Source organism: Melanerpes formicivorus, unplaced genomic scaffold (assembly GCF_026170545.1).
Source record: "Melanerpes formicivorus ecotype bairdi unplaced genomic scaffold, bMelFor1.0.p_v2 SCAF_5, whole genome shotgun sequence".
Lineage (NCBI taxonomy): Eukaryota > Metazoa > Chordata > Aves > Piciformes > Picidae > Melanerpes > Melanerpes formicivorus.
This window is the reverse complement of record NW_027142357.1, coordinates 23,780,794-23,804,053: the sequence shown is the minus strand read 5'-3', so window position 1 is coordinate 23,804,053 and position 23,260 is coordinate 23,780,794. Positions and strand designations below refer to the sequence as shown.

At 38.4% G+C, this 23,260-nt stretch overlaps 1 protein-coding gene across 6 annotated transcripts in view; it reads left to right on the top strand.

The window, feature by feature from the left end:
- The window catches only part of SLC4A10 (solute carrier family 4 member 10), a 167,587-nt gene that overhangs the window by 41,556 nt on the left and 102,771 nt on the right, over window positions 1-23,260 (top strand). For 2 of the 6 annotated variants that reach the window (XM_068138759.1, XM_068138758.1), the window contains exon 1: window positions 272-585. The exons of 2 other annotated variants lie outside the window; for them this stretch is intronic. In XM_068138759.1, coding sequence (XP_067994860.1) covers window positions 505-585 — 81 coding nt within the window. In that variant the 5' untranslated portion in view covers window positions 272-504. Of the gene's footprint in view, window positions 1-270; window positions 586-23,260 lie in introns of those variants that run through there. 2 more of the 6 variants (XM_068138764.1, XM_068138762.1) reach the window with 2 other exon arrangements.

Here is a 23,260-nt window from a genome sequence, read left to right as displayed (position 1 = left end):
GAATCACATTGTGATGCTTCCTCTGAATTGTGATAGTGCTTGTTGAGGAGTGGTCATGCAAGCAAAATTTGATAACCTCGATATGTCACTTCATCTGCCGTTTTTCTTTTGTTAATGCAAAGCTGGTTGCATAATATCTAATTTCTCCTTTAGCTGACCACAGATGGGAATGAAATCTATAATGGCAGTGCTAGGTTTTATAAAAAGCGCAAGTAGGGAGTTGAAGGATGTGGCTTGTTCTGTTTGGATGATGCAGGATTGCTTTAAGCAGTAAGCTTACTGTTTTCAGATGGCATTAGCAGCATCAGTGATATAGCTGTGTCAGCCTCCTTGACTACTGGATGTCTGTGATTGCACGGAGGAAACTATATTTAAGGTCTGCTGTCTTGAGGGTAATGACTCCAGCACTAACTGATGGACAGAATGGCTGTTAATGCTTTCTTCTCTATCCCAGAAGATTTTAAAAGATAGATGGGTCTCTGATGTACATTTGTGAGACAGGAAATGCAATTTTTGGGGGTCTCTGGAAATAGAAAGGTCATGCAGATTGGAACCGGTGAGACATTACAGTGTCTAAGTCATCAGGTATGACCTCACAGTTTATACTAATATTTCTAACACAAGCATTTGATTTACAGTTTTAGGTCATTTATAATCTCTTTGTCTGTGAAATTGCTTCGTGTTGGATTTGCTACAGGATTTATAGGGTAGACTGTTTACATAAGGAGAGCAATGTATATCTTGGAAATCTAATATGTTGTTGATTGCTATTTGAACAGTGTAAGGTTGTTCCATATATATTTCCAACCTGATTTTTTTTTTTTGTTTTGAATATGTTTTCTTTTAAATAATCTGTGGTAAAAGGTTATACCTTTGCTGTAAAGTATAATGACAAGATTGTGTTGCATTTTTATTTTGCTTTGTCTTTGCATGGCACAGAAAGCTGTTGTGAGCATGTATGTTTGTTGTATGAAATGCAGTATTAGGCAGCTGTTTACCTACAGTGGTAGGTTGTTTAAAATAGCGTATCACATTGTATAACAGGACTGAGCTATTCTGCAGGCACAGATCTTGCTTCATTTTGCAGTAGTAGATTTTTTTTTTCTCCATTTCAAATCAGTTTTAAAAATAGCCCACTGAACATAACAGTGGAAGTTTGGCAAGATAGCTCTCCCCTTTATAATTACTGCACTCACTGACACAGTAATACTAATGGGTTGTAAAAGACAATGAATAACTTAAATATTTAGAATGTTGTTTAAAAGCAAATTCATTTTACTGAAGCATGTCTCATGATTTGTGTTTTTAACTGTTGCCAACTTTATTGCAAGGGTGATACTTTCATATGTGTATTGTGGTGATGGATAGAAAAGTTGGAATACGTAAAGAAAAACCAAATGAGTATTTTACATAGGCAGATAGTGAACTAATTTCATGTATGTAGCACAAAATGAAATTTGAGATGCTGTTAGCACATTAAGTGTAATAATTGCCAGATAATAGCCATTGTTTCCCTTGAATACATTATAAAGCAATTATATTTGAAATTGTAGGAGAAGTTTATTTTAAAAAATTATGCTCGGCTCCATCTTAAATTCTAGATATATTTTCAGAACATTTCCATGGCAACGTGTTTGGCTGTGTGTTTTAAAAGCTCAGCTGAAGCCTGAAAGTAGCGTGCAATTATTTGTGTTGCCTGCTTTGCCCTTGTGGAACAAAAATCTTCACATACAACTGGACTGCAGGTTGGCAGGGATGAGCTGTATTTCCTGACACCAAAGCACAGGATTAAGTGATAGAGATATAAAATATTTTCACATTTCTACCTAGAAATGTAACCATGTAAAACCTGGATTTGATTTCTCATTTACAACTGTATTCCAGTTTCACCCCCCTTTAACAACATTTGATTGGAAACATATGCCTGTGGGAGACCACAGAAGACCAAACTGAAGAATGTGCAGTGAAGTGCTTCAGTAAATATGGCTCTCTTTTAATTTTTAACTAAAAACATTTGTAAAAAAATGTTGTGTTACTTTTATAGGCCATAATTTAAAGTTTCCCAGTCTACTTATCCAGCTTACATTCTTCTTAATAATGGGGAAAGACGGCTCTGCTCTTAAGCTTGATTAGATTTGGAATAATTTGACCATACCTTTCACTTGATACAAGATCTTCTTAATCCGTTAGAATTTATTTTCAGTATTTTAATGTATTAGTCTCAATGAGTACATTCTGTTTCTTGGCATTGGACTGAAATTCCTGAAAGTATTGGTTTCACAGTATTTTGGTGCTTTGCGGAGTGTTTGTGGACTTTTTAATAGGACTAACCCTCTCCTCAGCTTCTTTGTTTTCCTTATTCTAATATGCTGTGATACTTTAAAATCTTGACTTAGCTGTGTTTTGAAGTTGTTCTTGAAATCTCCTTTGCCTTTTCAAAATAATTACATCTCCATGTAATTTTGTGTAGCCAGAAGCTATAGTAGGATATCATGAGCTTATCTTGGATTTTGGTTCATCCTATGTGTTAATTCTGCAAACTGCATTATGTGGATATTTTTGAAGTGAAGCATTGATAATTATCTCCAAATAGTGCAATTGACATCCGCTGTGGCCTGTTTTGGATGGAAACTGTATTTACAAAGGAACCTAAATTGGTAAAGAGTGAAATGTGTGTTTAGGTTACTTCATTCTGAAACAAAGCTATTGCTGACTACTGTTAGTACGTTTGTACATGCTTGTCAAAGGACATAGTCCCATCATACATCCATCTTGATTTGGAGGGACTAGAGAGTAGCACCTCAAAGGAATGTGTTAAGGGTTTGAGATTCTGTTGTAAGAGAAGGAATTTCAGAAAGGCAGAGAAGCACATATCTATTGAAGTGATTTCAAAACTTCAACCTATAAACTGTTTTGCTTGTTTAATTCTCCCTGCCACTCTCATCACCCGGAAAAAAACAGGCTTAACATGTATTTGCTGATATTTGGGCATACTGCATAAATCTGAAGTCACTGACAGCATGTTGGTATTAAGTTAACAAGATGGCTTTTTAATGCCTCCTTTAAAACTATACCATCATTCTTCACACCAAGTTAATTGCAATTGTCGGTGTTTGAAGAATGCTGTGTAAGGAGGGATTTAATGAAATAATTCTTTCCCCTTGACTGTGCATGATGAATGCACACCTGTGAGTATGTGTTTCCCTATCTTTAAACATGCTTGTTTACAGCACTGGATGGTAAATACCTTATACAGGAAGCAAATCTCTGTATGGATGTTTTAGGGGCAGTGTTAAGAGCAAGTTCATCAAGAAGTCAAATGTGTGTGCTAAATTACCAGTTTTAAATATGAATGCTTACACTCATGCACATACCCAGTTGTGTAGTGCTTTTACTTAGTAGCTGTCCTGATTCCACACTGCTGGCTTTTTTTATATGTTGTAGTCCCAGGTTTTTAAGGAAATGGCTAGAGATTCACAAATGGCAAAACAACACTAGAAGCAAAAAGTACTTTCAGAGTGAGTTGAAGGAATTCAAGTCCTTCTGTCCTACATTAGTTCTCCCTCCCATGAGGTGATTCTATAATCTGGTCAAATTCTTCTCGTTTGGTACTTTAATTCATATACCAAGCCATTGAGTCTAATGACCTGAATTAGGGAGGGCTTAATATAAGCATGTCAGAAAGGTCTAAACCATTAAGTAACATAGCATAACTATGTAACAGCTAACTTCATTGTCACAAAGTATATAGTTAAATGACACGTATTTCAAGAAAGCCTTATTCCATTTAGTGTTCCACTGTCACCATATGATCATTCTGAATAAAAATTATTTGAGGGAATTTTCCTGGGATGTAGCATGATAATGCAAATAAATCACATCAATAATACCACAGTAATCTGTTAAAAATATTAAAATAGAGTCATAACTAGTCCCAACCAATTCCTACAGATATGAGACTGCCCAAGATGGAGTAGTGAGGAAGCTGACCGTATTAATGCAGTAAAAAATAATGATTATACACTATTTAAATGGCATTTCAATGAGAAAAAGCAGTCCCAGCTATGGTACATTCTCTCTTCCTTCTCTCTTTTTTTTAATGAGCCTCATAAATAATAGGAATTATTCATGTTGTTTCTTGTTTCCCTGCAAGACCATATTTATTTTGCCTTACTAAAATTTTCAGTGAAATTTGTTAATAAACCCCCCATTAGCTTGAGTGCTTTTACAGTTTTATGTTGGCAACTTTCATCCCATGTAATTTCCTTCAATGGTAGCTAAACATAAGTAGAGATTGATTCATAATTCTGGCAAATTTCAGTGGATTACATAGTAAGTTCAATATAAACTACAGTCTGAGCTGCATAATGCTTTCCATTGTGCCATACTGATTTCAGGGTGACCCTAAAAGGTAGAGCATCACTCTCCCCTCTTTACAGTAAGAGATTACAAGACGCTACTAATGATAAGGTGAAAAGTACTGCAATTCCCTTTTTTGAGTGGATCAAATCTTTCTTATGTTTAAACACTTCTCATATTGTAATTTGTGTCCTTTTCCACTTGCCCTGATATTGGGTACCACTGAGAAGAGTCTGGCTAAGCCTTTGTCACTTCCTTCTCAGCCAAATATTTCTACCATCTAAAAGGCTCCTCTGAGCCTTCTGTTCTGTATGCTGAAACAGACCCAGCACACTCAGCCTCTCCTTCTATGACCTTTGCATCCCTTTACGGGGCTTACTCCAGTATGTCCATGTCTCTCATGTAAGAAGGGAGCCCATAACTTAACAGAGTGCTCCAATTGTCTCTACAGGATGACCAGAGGGCCAGAATCAGATTACCTGGTAAGAAATTAAGATTGTCTGTTAACTTGTCACTCAAATATGGGACACTTTGGACAGGAATCCTTGTAAACGAGGGCTGAAAATTACAAATGCTGATGTTTGTTGGTAATCTTATAGAATGAAAAGCTTTGAAATTAGCTTTGCTTAATTCATAGCAGTTGGTCTAGTGATGAAAACTCCTGTTGCTTTGGAATGTCTTGTATGGAATCTATGTCTCCCAGTGCCAGTTGATGTAGTCAGAGAATCACTCCTAAAGGCAAAGGTGAATCTTTAATGTTTTGAAAACTGAATAAAAAGCTATAATCTACTATGACAGCACTACTTAAAACAAAGTAAACAAAAGTGACCTATGGGGAGTATTAACTCCAGTGATTCATAGGCTATGTTTTTAGTCAACTTGCCAAAAATGATGTGTTGATTTCTATTGGAAACTTGGGGCATGCTCTCCAATGTTCTAAACTGATGCAGCAGCCATCAGCTCATACAAAAATTTCACTTTCATGCATTGAATGAAAATGTAAACCTGGCATTAAGTGATGTGAGAGAGTGTTGAGGTACTATAAAAAATTTGCTTCAAATGTATATAGAAGCCTTCAGTGACTCAGGATTGTCTCCTGATAATATGAGTTCACTTATTTAAATTCTCTTCATTAAAAATTGTATGCAGGCACAGAGTCATTAAAATACGTTGAAAAAATCATACCCATATGTTTTGCAGGCACATTTAATGCAATTAAAACTATTCTAGCAAAAACAGTATCAATTTTGTGTCCTCATCCTGCAATGAAATTTTCCCTGGAAAAGCAATGTCACTTTTATGCCTGAATCCTGCAAGTGGGATAACATAGAACGAAGTTCTCCGTGCATAAGTAAAGGGAGATGCAATTGAGCAGTTCCATTCTGGTGTAGAGTCTAGAGATAAGAATTTGGAAGAGACCTGATGTCAAGTTTATTATGGGAGGGAGTTCAGTATGCTTTAGGAGTGTTTCTGTCTGAGAGTTAGCAATGCAGGTCACTTATATCAGCTGCTGTCATTCTTTAGTTCAGTTTTCAAAAATATGTAAAACTTGGTTTGGAAAAAAATAAATCAGACTTTTCTTTGCTCTTTTTCTCTCCCCGTTGTTCATCTAACTCATTTTATGCTGTTCCAGGAATAAATTTTGGTGAATATAAAAATTTTATATATCATGCACATATATTTGTCTTAGCACCAGTTTTCCATATCACAACTTAAAAATTCAATGTGGACGACTTAATGTATAAGGAAGTGTTTGGAGTTTCCTCAGTGTTGATTGCCATGTAACATTTTTAATGGAGTACACGGAATGATCATTAGAAAAGTCTGATAACATAGGGAAAATGTAGAACTATAGCTTCATAACAATGACAGTAATGTGGTGATTTCTTACAGCACTCTATATTCTGATGAAGATGCTTAGATTCCACATGGCAAGTATAGACTTAGTTCTATGAGTCCTACTAAGGATGAAGCTCAGTGTCCGGTAATTGTGACTGGACCTTATCCTTAGAGCATCATTTGTGGTAGTTGTACTAATACATCTCAAAATTGTGACTTCATAGATGACCAAGGCACAGGATTTAATGGAGGTGGCTGGATATTGCCAGTAAGGCTTACCTAAGAACTGTGAAACATACAGAAAAGAAACACTGTTGTCATTCTTTCGTTCTGGAAGGAAGCGATGATCTCCTTCTTTAAGAACTTGGTTGCCTCATTGCTTTCACCAGACTTGTCCCTTCTGCTAGATCTCAGTGTACTGTCACCAGTTCTTCTGTGTGTAGTCATGAGTGAATTTCTCATTGCTGCTTCCAGTGACTCACTGATTATTGCCCAGTCTGCCTTCTGGTCTCCTCCTCCTCTTTCCTGAGTGGTTTTTTATTTTGTAGGGTACAGATGAAATTTCTCAGCCATCTAACTTCTAATGCAAAGATGCATATTTGCTGTGGATGTCAGTGAGAAATGTAATCTGTTCTGTCAAAAGCAGTTACTAGTACTGCCTTATGTCCTGAACATCTACAGTAGCAGCAACCTCAGCACAGATCTGAGATATACTTTGGGTTCTTTTCTTGCCTGCTTCAACAGATAAGAAGTGTTTCCTTTTTAGTATCCTTTGCAATTGCTGAAACAGGGGTGAAATGTACATTTTTAGCCATGTCTGGTATCATCAGCTGTAAACAAATATCCCTGATAATAGCTGTAAACAAATATCCCTGATAATCACTTAGACTTTATTTCTCTCATGGGCTTCCTGTTATGTCAATGAAAATGTCATTATCAATTTCTATTTTAATTTCCTTTTGATTTTCCTGTCTTTGCTTGACTCCACTGTACACACCTGTAGATGTCTAATTAAATCAAAACCTGTGAAGAATAGCGCCTTTATCTTCCAATATGGACAGTATAAAATTTCTTCAGGTAAACTGTAGAATCTCCCATGCTGTTCATTCAGTCATAGTATCACAGTATCACTAAGGTTGGAAGATACCTCAAAGATCATCGAGTCCAACCTGTCATCACAGACCTCATGACTAGACCATGGCACCAAGTGCCATGTCCAATCCCCTCTTGAACACCTCCAGGGATGGTGACTCTACCACCTCCCTGGGCAGCCCATTCCAATGATGAATGACTCTCTCGGTGAAGAACTTTCTCCTCACTTTCTCCTCAGTCATAGCAAACAAGATTCAGGCTCTGGCTTTGGAGACTTTTAGTACCTGGTTCCCTCCACAGAACTTGGCAGCAGTGATCTTGTAAAGTAAATTGGTTAAGCTCTGCCTTGGAGCTGATGCCATTCCTGTAATGAATGCTCCTGCCTTCCCAGCATGCTTGGGACCATCACCTGGACTGGCATGCTTGAGCTGAGAGGTGCTCTATTTTGGTTTCTTTTTGGGGGTTTTTGGGGGCTGGAGGACCTTGGCAGACAGTGAGGACTGGCAAGGTTGCCTGCTTGTGTGCCTGCTGCTGGATTGCAGCAAGCAATGCGTGCTGGTTCAGCCAACAGAGTGCACAAGCCTCTGTGGTAGCTTGGGCAAAATACAGTAGTCAGGTGGAATATACATATTTAAAAACAAACAATAAAACCCCCAAACTTAATTTCACCTACCTGAAGAGATCCAGCCATGGTAATGACTCGGCCAAAGGCGGGGACGGAGGGGCTGCGGCCGCAGCATTAAAGAGCTCAGAGGTTAATTAATTTTTTATTTTTTAGGTTGGACTCGATGATCCTCGAGGTCCTTTCCAACCTAAGTGATACTGTGATACTGTGATACTAGAAAAATGGTAGGTACCCAAACAGAGCTGGTGCAAAACCATGCAGGTGTCCAGGCTGCTAGCTGCAGAGAATGCTGGAGCCTGGCACTTGGAATGGAGGGTGAAGGAGACAACACCTGTGTGTGGTGTGACCAAGTGAATTATCTTCTCAATCTGGTGGCCAAGCTAAAGGATGAAGTATCAAGACTCAGGACTATAAGGGAATGTGAAAGGGAGGTAGATATGTGGGAGCAGGCTTTACAGACCTTCCCTGTTGAGGGAGGTGACCCCAGAAACAGGAGTGAATGGGTACAGGTCCCTGTTAGGAGAAGCATGGGAAATCTATCCTGGCCCTCTTTGCCTCCCCTGTTGCCCTTGCACAGTAAGTATGAAGCCCTGCAGGTTGAAGTCAATGTGGATGAGAAGACAGAAGAGGAACCTTCTAAGGGGATGCCTAAAGCAAGTCAGTCTCAACCAACCGTCAGGAGTAGTACCATAAGGAAAAAGAGGAGGATAACTGCTGTTGGTGACTCTCTGCTGAGAGGAACAGAAGGCCCTATATGTCATCTTGACCCATCCCACTGGGAAGTCTGCTGCCTACCTGGGGCCCTGGCAAGGGACATCACCAGGAGACTACCAAAGCTAATCCAGCCCTCTGACTGTTACCCATTGCTGGTAATCCAAGCTGGAAGTGATGAAATTAATAAGAAGGGCACCAGGACGATCAAAAAAGATTTCAAGGCCCTCGGACAATTGATTAATGGGGCAGGAGCTCAATTGGTGTTCTGCTCAATTCCCTCAGTACACTGAAAGGAACAGGAGAACCCATGCCATCAACAAATGGCTCAAGGGATGGTGCCAGCAGCAGAATTTTGGGTCTTTGATCAAGGGGCAACTTTTACCGCACCTGACCTGCTGGACCTTGACGGGGTGAATCTATCTAGAAAGGGCAAGAGGACCCTAGCACTTTTTGGGAGGGCTTTAAACTACGTTTGAAGGGGGTGGGTGATGAAGCTAGTCTCTCTGGAGAGGAGAGAGAGTTACATAAACTAGATGAGAAATCAGCAGCCCAGCTGAAGTGCATGTACACCAATACATGCAGTATGGGTAACAAACAAGAGGAACTGGAAGTCGTGGTTCACCAGGAAAACTATGATGTAGTTGCTGTTACAGAAACATGGTGGGATGATTCACACCACTGGAGTACTACACTGGATGGTTACAAGCTCTTTAGGTGAGACAGGCAAGGGAGAGGAGGAGGACGAGTGGCCCTGTATATTAGGGAATCTCTTGATGCCACAGAACTTGAGGTTGCAGATGAAAGGATTGAGTGCCTATGGGTTAAAATCATGGGAGGCTTAACAAAACTGACATCCTGATTGGAGTCTGTTATAGACCACCCAACCAGGATGAAGAGGTTGATGAAATATTCTATAAGCAACTGGAGGCTGTCTCAAAATCATCAGACTTTAACCTGTCAGACGTCTGCTGGGAACTTAGCAGAGAGGAGACAGCCCAGAAGATTCTTGGAGTGTATGGAGGACAGCTTCTTGATGCAGTTGTTAAGTGAGCCTACCAGGGGTCAGACCCTGCTTGACCTGCTGTTTTCAAATAGGGAAGAGCTGATGGGAGATGTGGTTTTGGGAGGATGTCTAGGGTGCAGTGACCGTGAGATAGTGGAGTTTTCAATATGCAGGGAAATAAGGAGGAGCAAACCCAGAACCCTTACTTTGGACTTCCGGAGGGCAGACTTCAGCTTGTTTAAGCAACTAATTTGGAATGTACCCTGGGTCGCAGCCCTTAAAAACAAAAGGCTCCAGGATGGTTGGACCTACTTCAAACAGGAGCTCTTGAAGGCACTGGAACAGGCTGTGCCCATGTGCCAAAAGATGAGCTGCCAGGGAAGGCAACCGGCCTGGATGGGCAAGCAGCTCTTGAATGAATAAAGGGAAAAAAGAGGCTGTATCACCTTTGGAAAGGCAGGGAGGAAACTCGTGATAGGTTTAAGGATGTTGTTAGATCATGTCAGAGAAAAATTAGAGAGGCAAAAGGCTAGTTAGAACTTAAACTGGCCACTTCTATGAAAGACAATAAAAAGCATTTTTATAAATATATTAATGCAAAAAACAGGGGCAAGAAGAACCTCCACTCTGTATTGGAGCTGGAGGGGAACATTGTAACTAAAGATGAGGAAAAGGCTGAGGTACTAAATACCTTCTTTGCCTCAATTTTCAACAGTAAGGCAGGAGGACTTCAGGATAACTGGCCTCCTGAACTGGTAGATGGGGTCAGGGAGCAGTACAATCCCCCTGAAATCCATGAGTCCCAGTCCTGTTCGGTATCTTTATTGATGATCTGAATGAGGGGATTGAGTCCACCATTAGTAAGTTTGCAAATGACAAGTTGGCAGCAAGTGTTGATCTGTTAGAGGGTAGAAGGGCTCTCCAGAGGGACCTTGACAGACTGGACAGATGGGCAGAGTCCCACATGATGCCATTCAACAAGTCCAAGCGCTGGGTGCTGCACTTTGTCCACAACAACCCCATGCAGCGCTACAGGCTGTAGTCAGAGTGGCTGGAGAGCAGCCAGGCAGAAAGGGACCTGGGGGTACTGGTTGACAGCTGGCTGAACATGAGCCAGCAGTGTGGCCAGGTGGCCAAGAATGCCAACAGCATCCTGGCCTGCATCAGAAATAGTGTGGCCAGCAGGAGCAGGGAAGTCCTTCTGCCCCCATATTCAGCACTGGTTAGGCCACACCTTGAGTCCTGGGTCCAGTTCTGGACCCTTCAATTTAAGGATATTGAGACACTTGAACATGTCCAGAGAAGGGCAATGATGCTGGTGAGAGGTCTCGAGCACAAGCCCTGTGAGGAGAGACTGAGGGAGCTGGGATTGCTTAGCCTGGAGAAGAGAAGGCTCAGGGGAGACCTCATTGCTTTCTACAACTACCTGAAAGGAGGTTGTAGCCAGGTGGGGGTTAGTGTCTTCTCCCAGGCAACCAGAACAAGAGGACACAGTCCAGAGCTGTACCAGGGGAAGTTTAGGCTTGACAGGAGGGGAAAGTTCTTCACAGAAAGAGTTATTTGCCATTGGAATGTGCTGCCCAGGGAGGTGAGGGAGTCACCATGGAGTTACTGTACCTGGAGGTGTTCAAAAAAGGATTTGACATGGCACTTGAAGCCATGGTTTAATTAGTCATGAAGTGTTGGGTGATAGGTTGGATTTGATGATTTCTGAGGTCTTTTCCAACCTTGATGATTCTATGATTCTATGACCATATATCTTTTTCTCAGTTTACAGTTTATGTATTTGGGATAGGCATAGTGATGTAGTCTTATGTAGCAGCCAGTTGTGGAACAATACTACTGTTTTCAGAAAACAGCAGGCACTTACATGGTTTCCAAGGCAAGAAGCACCTCATGCTCAGAAACCATCACTTTAGGAGATTGTGTTAATGAAGGCAGAGCTTCCTTTGCTTCATTGAGTTCCTAGTGCAATTCTTCTCAGTTTAAATTTCTGTGTATTTATACCTTCCTAATCTCATGTTGTAGGACTGCTTAATCAATCTCAGCATGGGACTGTAGATCTCCTTCAGATACTTTCATTGCCTTGTCTTTCACTGAGTGTGTTACAGGATTAGTTGTTTTCCAATATATCTTACTTTTGTGGCCTGTAATTTTATTTGTTAGAATGTGTGATTGATTGGAAATCTTTTCAAATGTTGACATCATATGCATGGTCTTCAACTCACGTTGAAGCTGAGTTGAAATGTGAGTTCTGGTGATCTAGCGCAGTTTCCAGAGGTGATTTCAAGTAAGGATGTAACACATTGCACTCAATGTCTCACATATCAAACTTGGGATTATAAATTGGGTTTTGTTGAGTATCTTAAGAGTGACTTTGGATGGATATGCAAATTTGGTATCTGTTCTGGGCTGTCTGGATCTCCACAGAAATATAATGCACAATAACAGTAACAAGAAACCTGTGGAAACAGGAACATTCAGAAAGTATTCAAAACACAAACCAGACACAATAGCAGATAATAATATCACACAGTTTCCATATTTTTATCATGGTCTGATTAAAAAAGTCATCACACCTTTGCTAATCTTTTATCATTCTTTGGCATGCACGTCACTTTTGTGGTTCAGAGTGATGAAAAATGAACAAGAATGAGAATAATAACATTTTCAAGAGAATAATGGTAGTGTCTATTAATGGAACTATGCACAAGATTTATTGACTTGATCTTTATGCTAAAAAGGACATATTTCTTATCTTTTACTTAGTAATTAAATTTGTCACTTCCTACTCCCCCTCTTCCCCTCCTTAATATTTTCTCCTGGTTTGAGTTAGAATAGAACTAATTCTGTTCAGTGGTTTTACTTTTCAGCTCAGTCTCTTCTGCACTTCCTGAAGTTAACAGCATGTTTTCACAGTGTCTGCTTATACTAGTGACAATGCTCAATGTTTCTAGTTAGTACCAAAGACTGACATGCAGACCAAGCAGAGGAAGGTTCTTGAGATAAGCGTTTTTCAAAGTGTTCTATTGCAATCCATGGCAATGCTATAGTTGAAAATAAAAATTATCTGGAATGTTAACTGGCTCCCATCCTCCTATACATGAGCTGTGCAAGGTGCAAGTTAATGTGGAATTTTGCATAGTCTTTGGGAAGTAATATCTTTGTCATGATCCAGAGTACTGAGAAGTATCACCACTTGGGAATGGATTAGTAATCCTGTCAACCCGCTTACTTGAGTTTTTAATTCCACCATGTTTACATCACAAGATGAAATTATATTAGAGCGTAAATGTTTCCAAGCAAGTAAAATTATTACACATAACTCTTAATGCTTTTCTAGGTGTTGGTACCCCTTTGTTTTTTTAATGTGTATATTTATGACTTTAATAACATATCAGAATGACCAAGAAAGAGCAAATTTCAAATAGTATTTTTTTTCTTTTCTTTTTTTTATTTATTTCCTCATGCAGATAACTCCCAGAGCTTTAATGTATTAGCTGAAATCTGTGATTTCTGTATGTAGCAGACCTGATTGCACCCTTTTTGAGGGGACCAAAAGCCCTGTGTAACTTCTTGGAAATAGGTATGGTTCAAAGTCCATTAGCTGGTCTTGTTCTGTTTACAGTCCTTCAGAAATCTACTTGAAAGCAATCATCGGTAAAGTTAAGTGTCAGACATATCAGCTATGATGCTGGGTTTGGGAAAGAATAAGTAGGCTTAAAATAACAGAACAAGCTCTTTAAACCCACAAATGCTCTCTCCTGAAGAATATAGATTTCTGTATGTCCAAGGATGCAGAAGACCAGTGTTATTATTTATTCTACTGTGTATTATATCTTGAGAAGAGTGAAGCCATCACTATGCTGGTTTAGCAAACAACACATAAATATGATTAAAACTGTGGGAGAATAGGACTTAGATTTGTCCAGTTCTACATACCAAAAGGTTTATTAGCGTATGTTGGCATGAAATTCTAATATACTTACAGAGTGTACAAGAATAGGACGCCTCCACCAATTCTGCTTATATGGATTTGGCATGCAGTATAAGCTTTAGTGGATTAAATCTCTTCCTAGTACAACTATGACATAGCAAATCCTTATCAACATTTTAGATCATCCTGTAATTTGTTAAAACAACTAATGTATGTCAGAGAGGGTATATGTAACAGCTTCAGATAACAGAAGGTTCAGGATGCATGAAAGAGCAACATTCAGGATGATACTGTTCCCTTTCTGATATTATTTCTGATTGCTTTATTGGTGCTTGTTTGTCTCTGGGCTTTCTGATGCTTCTCATGCACTTAGATCAGTTTTTGTCTGGATTACACTTATTTTGGTATTCTCTTTCCTTTCTTCTTAAATTGCCTCTGCCTCCAGTTCAGCCTCTGTCTTCCAGACACTTTTTTTTTCCCCCTTCAGGTACAAAACTCCTCGGCTTCTCCATTATCCGGTCTTCTTTTTATTTTCTTTATGTTTCTGAAGTGTTACCTCCAACAACATCCACTCTACTTTTTGTCAAGGAAATTGGTACCTTTGTGCTGCTGTTTTAAAGCTCTTTAATTTTTTTGAACAATAACATTTCCTTCTGCCTACCTTTCTAACATTTTTATGGTCTGCATGCACACACTTCTACCTATTACTATCTCTCTCTCTCTCTGACTTTCGCTTGCAACTTTCTTCCATTCATAATTTCTCACCCTTCAGTTGCCATATGGATAACCATCCAACTCTGTAGATGCCCTGGTGCTGTTATTCCTCATTTGAATTGTGTACCATGTGCCAAAGCAGCTACACACTTGAGTTGGTCTTCTCTATGAACTGTGTTCTCAGAGTTCCTTTCTGTGACAACTATTTGAACTTTTTCAGCATTTTTATTCTCTCCATCCAAGAATGGGACTTTGTAGAACTTCTGTTTTGTCACTCTTGATGACTTCTTTTCTGTTATTTTTCTTTTCTTTAAGCCTCTGTACTTTTTTTTTTTTCCTCTGTCATTTTATCAGTTCCCTTTAGGCTCTGTGTTTTTCTGTTCTTCTTACACACTTCCAAACCCTTCTGACAATTCATGGTCTTGGCTGACTCCCAGTATTCATTTTCTCAGTTCCTAATGCCATCTGCCATGCTTCAGAAACACTGCTGACTATCTCTGGTGAAAATCTTTTGATTCTGCTGACTTTCTGTATTTCTTAATCTCTGGGATTTTTGTTGTCTGTTGTGAGTATCTTCGCTTGCAGATTTGCCTGTTCTGTATTTTTTTATTAATCCTATAGTCATCCATTCAGTTTGTGTACTCCCCCCTCACTGTCTAGGTGAACTTCTCAAAACTAAGTAACCAAAGTGAAAATAAAGCTTGCTCCTGAGTTTATTGAAATGGACATTAAGATTTATTTTGTAGTCTTTGAGCCTGTTCCAGTGAACCTATCCCTGTCCCTATCCACCTTCTGCCCTTTTTTTCCCAATATCTGTTTTTGCCCTTGAATTCCTTCTCATACACAAGAAATATATAGAGAGACTCTTCATATTATAAAAAAGCCCCAAACCAACACAGAACAATGCTCACCTTCTGGATTTTCTATTCACCAGGTTAATCTCCTATCCCTAGACTTCTTTCATCTCTCAACTCCCTTATATGTTTTGTACAATTGTCTTCATTTCTTGTCTTTTAATGTCTTTCCAGAACTGCTCACTTCTGGTTTCTGTCTTTTGTACTGAAATTTATCTCAGTAATGTTCCACTTGACTTCTTCCTGGAGGAATTCCAGGTTAGTCCTTTATTCTCCTCCACTCCATCTGTCATCTCTCTGTGAGGCTATGTTATAGTCTTCACTAAATTTTGTTGTTCTTAGACGTTTGTCATTTTGTCCTTGTTGATTCTCTCTCTCTCATTCCAGACTGTTTCTTATTGGATGGATCTTCTTCTCCCCCTCCTCCTCTTTGTCTATGTAGGTGTGTGTTTAGATCTGTCAGGAATCCATCCTCAGCCTTTGCGTCCTCCTCCACACCTTACTTCAGATAATGTAGACACAAGCATAATCTTTATGAAGGCATCACTGCTTTATGTTTTAGAGGTCTTGACCCATTTTGCGTAAACTTTGCATATCTCAGAAAATTTTCTTCATCTTCAGTGGTCACCTGAATACAATCCGTATTTTATTTTCTTTCCTGTTCTTGCTCCCTGCAGTTCTGAGGTCTAACAGTCCCTGTTTGTCCATGTAGCCTTAAATTAGATTGAATACTTGCTCATCTCAACACTATAACTCATCTGCCTGTCTGATGTTAATATTGTACAGCTTTGGTTTCCTTGATTACTAGTGTTAATGTCATCTTGCTTATTACTCTGCCTACATTGCTTGCTTTTAAAAGTCTGTTTACTCATCTTCTCAAATACAAACTTCTTTCTTTTAAAAGCTTTACAACTTGTCCTCTGATTTCCCTTTCGAGAAAGGTATTTTACCACAAAGTTAAATTTTGTGTCTGCTCTACTGGCAGTACTGAATTTGACTTCCCAGTTGCAATTAGTACTCATTAGTGCACTTTCTGTTACTGTGTCCAGTCTTGGTTGAAGCTGCTCCTCAACACTCCCTCTGTGGTGTATAAAGTTGACTGCATGATGGGGCAGTTTTATGCACGTGTTATTGTACTTAGCTTGTCAAGTATTCTTAACTCAAAGCTATTTATTGTAAAGCTACAAGCTATAATGTGTCTTTTGAATTATATGACTAGTAAAATAGCTATAAGGTCACTTACTTCAATTATTGACTCTCACTGGTTTTCTTTCTCCACACATGCATACACATATATATTTCATAACAATGCTAGATGAAGATAAGAATTTTCAAGTTTAAGGAAGGATGCCTGTAAGACCAAATAGAGATCAGCAGATATTATCATTAGTTCAGTACCTTCATTGAGATGGTGCTAGGAGGAGCCTGTTGTACTAAATCTGCTAAAAACATGTAATAAACAAAAGCCTGATACAAGTAGCTTGCAGTATAATGTTTAAATTAGAATAGTTTCTTTTGTTGTTTCATCACAAAGAAATCCATACTTTAATGAAAGAAGATGGGGTTGTCTTGGCAAGCATGGTATAAAAGAACACCTGCTGGATATTACTTCCACTTTACAGCAGTACAGTGAAATGCAAGTAATGACAGGTAATTTAAAAATGTCATTACTTGTATTGTGCCAGTACAATGTGATATCTAGTAATTTCTGTCATTTTCTCAAAATGCTGACCACTGGGGACATTTATATCAAGGAGATGGAGTTTGAAAGGTGAAATTTAGTGTGGTGCTAGTTATCTAGTAAGTAAATAAATAAACAGGTAAACACTGTGCTTGTGAGAAGGGTTGGAAAAAAAATTGCTTTGGAAAAGTTGATGTAACAAACCAGGAATGCAATCCTGACAGCCTTTCTATTTCAATTATCATAGCTACAGTGATCAAGACTCCAAAATTCCTGAAGTGGAGAATAGGTAAAGGTAGGCTAATACCCTTCAAAGCTTGTATCTTCCCTTGTTGTTCTCTGCATCTGCATGTGAGTCAATCAATTCAGTGGCATTATGAGGAAATTGACTCTTTTTAAAAAATTAGATCTTTCATATAGAAGCACAGCTAAAACTTGTATAAAATAGTAATGCCATATTCACATTTGCTTTCTACTCTACAGTATACTTGTATCTTTTCCTTTCCAAAAGTAACGTTCTGTAATTTCACTATAAAGCACCCAGTTAATGTTGTATGAGGTGTTTCACAGTATCACACAGTATCACAGTGTCACCAAGGTTGGAAGAGACCTCAAAGATCATCGAGTCCAACCTCTCACCACAGACCTCATGACTTTAGTTTGTTTTTACTGTCAAGTGACTAGTCTAGAACAGCAAGGTCATGGAATTGATGGTGTTTAAATCTTCCAGATTACAGCAGACATACAGTTTGTGCAAGTCTAGTTCTTAATCTCTGTGACGTAGGAAGGTCAGTTGAACTACTATTTATAGTTCATGTTTACCTTTGATCTTTGGCAGTGCATTTCAAATTCTGTTGGGTGTTTGTGCTGTCTAGACTTTTAAGCTATATGAATGCCTCATTATCTAGAACCTGTCATGATCACTTTCCCAATATATTTTAGAGTGAGTCTTTGATATGAAAATTTTCTTTACAGTGCAGTATGCCATTCCCTGAGAAGAAGTGATGCACAAATAGCTTCAGGCTTAGTATCTTTTATTTGTCCTGTTGTTTCTCAGATAACCTGAGACAAAAGGGTCATACTGGTGTTTTAACACTTCAGTTACATTTGGTTCAGTCATGCTACCTTCACTGACAGTAGAGCAGCACTGAGAAACAGAAGGATCACTGAATTTTGTACTAGTGTTATTGAGAGAGGGAGTCAATTTATTGTTGATCATGTTGACTTACAATGTGGGGGGAAAAAATAATAAAAAAATGTTTTGAATGATGGTTGGAATACATTTACGTAAAAGGTGCAGATTCCAGACTGTATTTTTGTGTCTGTAAAGGAAGAGTCACTGCTGTTCAAACACATTCTGATAAGTTGGTCATGACCTCTTTCCTTCTTTGCACTTTCTACTTCCACATGAATAGCTTCTGCAAGAAGACTGCCTTCTATGATTCTTCTCCCCGACTCTATTTCTAGGTAAAGAAATCTGAAAACATTGTTTTTTCTGAGGCTGAAAGTAAATCCGTTGAGGTGGGAAGTGTGTCAAACTTAAACCCCAATATCTTATTGCTGATTATGCAACTAAAAATTAACATATTTTATTTCCATTTGCTGCCCAACAGCTAATATCCTAGTGCGTGTTGGGCTAAACTCGGCACATTGAAGTTCCAACTACAGCTGAATAGTGCTGTTATCCTGGATCTATCCGCATCCGGCACTGGGCCAAGAGAGAGCCCTGACAAGCTAAAAGCAAATCTCATTTGGTCTCTGGATGAAGCCTTTACAGCCATCTTCATGCTGTTGAACTTCTTCACAGCAGCTGACATGAAGCCTTTTGAATGGAAATGTTCTGGGTTTGGTTGTTTTTCTTTTCTTCACCCTCTCTCTCAGTTTTGTTGCTGCTAGTTTTGTTGCTAGCTGTTAGTATAATAGGGTCGTTTTCTGGTAGGAAACTACAAAGTTGGACATCTAGCTACTGTAAAAAGTTACTATTTCACCTTGATTTTCTGTTTTCTTTAGATAGAAATCTTGTCTTTTGTTGAATAGGTGTATACAGACTTTACAAAGTAACATGCTTGCCTTGCAAATATAAGAGATGTATTGTTTCTGCCTTAAATGGCTTTTCTAAGAGAGAAGATTCCTTATCAAACGATAAGGAAACATTTTAGTGATTATGCATTCATTTATACCTCACTTCATAGTGGCGGTATTGTACACAATGGTATATAAGCCAGCACAGGGTGCTTCAGTGTAGACGAACATAGAAATTACAGGTATTAGTGAGCATTTACTTGTCTGTAAATCTGCTTTGTTTTATTCTTGTGTGCATTTTTCTGCTTGTGTTCCATTTCATTAAATTTGTAGCAGTAGAATGTGCTTAGATTTAGTGTCTGCAGTGTTATCGGTGTTTCTGTGGAACTGCATGATTACATTAAACATGTGCTCAGTCTCTGGTCAGTAGCAAATAATTTCTTTGGAGTCAGTGCTGATCAGTGCAGTTTTTAGCAGCATTGCAGGAGACAGCATTTCTTTATCGAGTCATGCTAAACAGTATCTTGGCTTTTGCTCTTAGAAGAGGAAAGAGGGAAAAAGAAACAGAGAAGGATGTTTTTATGCACATGACATGCAGCCCTGGGGAAGGTGCAAATCTGGAATGACAAATAATTGCTTTCTACCTTGTTGCATAGCCTGAACTATGTGGAATAGAGCTGACCAAAAGGAGTGTGTGCTTTATATTAACTAGCAGTAACTACTGCAGAAAGTTCCCACAAACCCAGTGCAATTAAAGGAACATTTTAAAAAATAATTCTTCAGACCTTACAGAACAGATGTCACTGCATTATAAATGTGTTTTGATGGGACTTCCTTGACAGGTGGATAGAGGGGAAAAGGGTGATACAGTGTCACTAGTTATATTTTATCAGAAAGATAAAGGTTGCTGTACTTTCCACATCAAAAGATTGCTAACTATGATTATATGTAATCTAAGCAGTTAAGCACAATAATATTTTAAGATTTCTTTTTTCTCCTGTACTTGTCTTCAGAAAGAGGAAAGAATTGTAGCATCTAAATTGCTTGTATACACATGCATTAAATCAGTTTTGCGTGACTGTGTCTGCTCAAGGACAGTTTAAAGGACAAGGCTGAACGTGGCAGTCATCAGTGATTTGCCTCACACAACAGGGAGGCATCCATCTACATATAACAGATTTATAGCCATGTAGGTTAATTGTCTTTTCAAGATATTTCCAATATACTCTTGGCATCTCCTGAGTTCAAATAACTTACCATCTTTATGAAATGTCAAGCTAAACTTAGCCAAAATAATCTTAAAAATCCACATACCATGTAATGAGTCTGCAAAATAGATACAACACAAAGGGGTAATGCTGGAATATCTTCAGACTGGAAAGGTGTTCATGGTATGTATGTAATGTCTGTATCGATGTTTGGAATTTCATTACTGCCCATTTGAAGGGTGAATATGCAAGGTCTATACTACTACCTTTATAATATAATATATGAACCAAAATCAATATATTACAGAGTTCCATCTTAAGTATGCCTAATTACTGGTAATATGAAATAATTTTGTATTATACTTTCTATTATTTATAGCAATGTAGTATTTGAAGTTTTATGATGATAGACATTCCTGAGTTCCAGATGGCATTTGAGAATTACGTAGGTTGTCTGATCATCAATAACTGGCTTATATGAAGAAGTAATTAATACTATGATTTTTTTTGTTATGAGTCAGCAGGTGTGTCATATGCATAGTTTCTAGTGCAGAAGAAAGCAAAATGGCTTCTGCTCTGCTATGAATTTTAAGGAAAGGAAGGTGCGAAAAGGGATTTGCTTTGGTTATGTTGCAATTTGTGCTGTGGGTGTATTTAGAATTTACTTATAAAGGGAAAGGATTTTACCTGGATGTTTAAAAATCCTGAAAAATGTTCTGGAATATTAGTACTCTTTGTAGATGTTTTTTAATGTTGTATTTCAAAGAAGAGCAATAATCCAGTTTATTGAAAACCTTGACAAACTATCAGAGAAAGAAAATACATGTAGCCAGGTATGGAAAAAATGAGATAGAAGGATGAAGTAAAGAGATAATGTATCATTTTCCATGTACAAAGAAAATTCTAGTGTTAGCCATCTTGATTGTCTGTTCAAAATATATTAGCTCCAACTGTCATACCAGTGGAGCGGCGTATTTGCTGAGGACAGCAAGCTGCATTAATTGCAACTATTTAATAACTTCCTATTCTCCTAACAGTTTTGTATTTTCTAATATATATTTATTGGTTTACATTATTTAATTTGCTGTAGTGACCAGCCCAGATGATCTTCAGTAAAATTTTCTGCAGTATCCAGGTAGCTTTTATGATATATGCAACAGTGTTTTTTAAGATTATGTATTGGTTTTCCTTTGTTTAATAAATACTTTAAATGTATAGATAATTTACCATGTTGTCATCCAGAATATCAGGAATATGTCCTAATTTCATCACCCAAAAATATACTGAAGTTCTACAAGTGTATGTGTCTACATTAATACATGTGTATTAAAAAATGTAAAGGCATTTGATATTGTCCTGCACCATATCTTTGTCTCTAATTGAAGAGACATGGAATTGGCAGATGGGCTACTCAGTGGGTAACAATTAGTTAAATGGCTGCACTCAGAGTTCAATGACTTTATGATGAGTGATTAGTAGCATTCCTCAGGGGTTGATATGGGAACCAATATTATTTAACATCTTTGTTGGTGACATGGACAGTGGGATTGAGTGCACCCTCAGCAAGTTCAGTGATGACACCCAAGCTGTGTGGTGCAGTCAGCATGCTAGAAGAGATGCCATGCAGAGTGATCTTGACAGGTTTGAAAGGTGGGCCTATGCAAACCTTGTGAAATTCACTAAGGCCAAATGCAATGCATGTAGTGATAGGATGATGGGCAGTGGTTTTATGTTGCAGAGTCTGGATTTAGATTGTGTGTAAGGAAGCAGTTCTTCACTGTGAGGGTTATCAGATACTTGAACAGTCTGCCCATGAAGGTTGTGTATGCCCTCACCCTGGAAGTGTTCAAGGTTGAATGGAGTCTTAAGCAGCCTGGTCTAGTGGAACATACCCCTGCCCATGGCAGGAGGGGCTGTAACTAGATGATCTTTAAGACTTCTTCCAACCCAAACCATTCTGTGATTCTGTGTGTGTCAAATGCCTTTTTGTGGATCTATCTTTGAAAGGATTTACTTTCTTCTTTCCACTCAATCATCAACCACAAAGTATAGGCAGATTATAGGAGCTATAACTAAACCCACCTGAAAATATTTGTTATAAAATGGTATTTCTCACCTTCTATAAATGTGTATTTTCCGTATTAATTACATTATTCTGAGGTGTGGAAAGGCACTGCACAGTTGTGGGAGGTGACAGGTTTAAGGATCAGCTTCTTTGCATTATGAATTGTGGGTTAGGGCTGTGTCATAGGTAAAGATGGTCGATTTGAGAAGATTCTAAGGAGATCATTTGTCTAGCTTTGAAACAACTGTGGTAGTGAGCTTTATCAATGCATCAGTGGACAGGGCACTTTAGACATCTGTTTTTTGTTTCTTAGTCTTGAGCACTTTTATTCCTTCTAAGTAATATACTTAGAATTCCTGGGAAAGGCTGCAGTCTAAGTTTATGCTCTGATAAGATAGTGTTGATCTAAGAGTTGAAAATCAGTACTCCTAGTAACATTTTTCCTTCAAGACAACATACCAAAAAGAGAAGCCAAAAGTCTTGGAGGTGGTTTATTTCTTTTTAATGTTGTTCAGATACCTTTCAATGTTATAATGTGCAGTTGCTCTGTAAAGGATGCAGAGGATGACTATATGGTCTGCTTTTCTATACTCACCGCTGCGTTGAGACTTCTAATATGAAGAACGAAAGTAGTATCAACTGCTTTTATTAGACTCCTTCACTAAAATAAGTTTTCCCTGTGAAATATGTGCAGCAGATGCTGCTTTATGGTGAAGGTCATATCAGCATTCGTTAGAAAAATGTGAGAGGTGGAATCATGGACTGAGCAGAGTTGCTGAGCCCTGGTCTCTAAGGAGCTTGTGGTTTCCATGTGAAAGCCTCAGCTTTTTCTGACTTTTTTATCCCAGATACATTAATTCTTCTGCTGTGTGTTTGGAGATACTTTATTACTTTAGGGAAATAGTGTTGTGCCTACATTTTAGGTTTATCATTGTCTGATAAATATATAAACCCACAAAATATTAATAAATATAATGAAAAAGAGAAATGTTAGGTGATTTATAAATATATGACAAGTTTATTGTGCTCTGATCACAGCTTCACAGAAATATTATTCCATTGGCTTGCATAGCATTGCTCTCAAATTAAGCCAACAGAAAGCAAGTCCAGTATATTTATTTTCATGTAAACTTTGTACAATTGCATT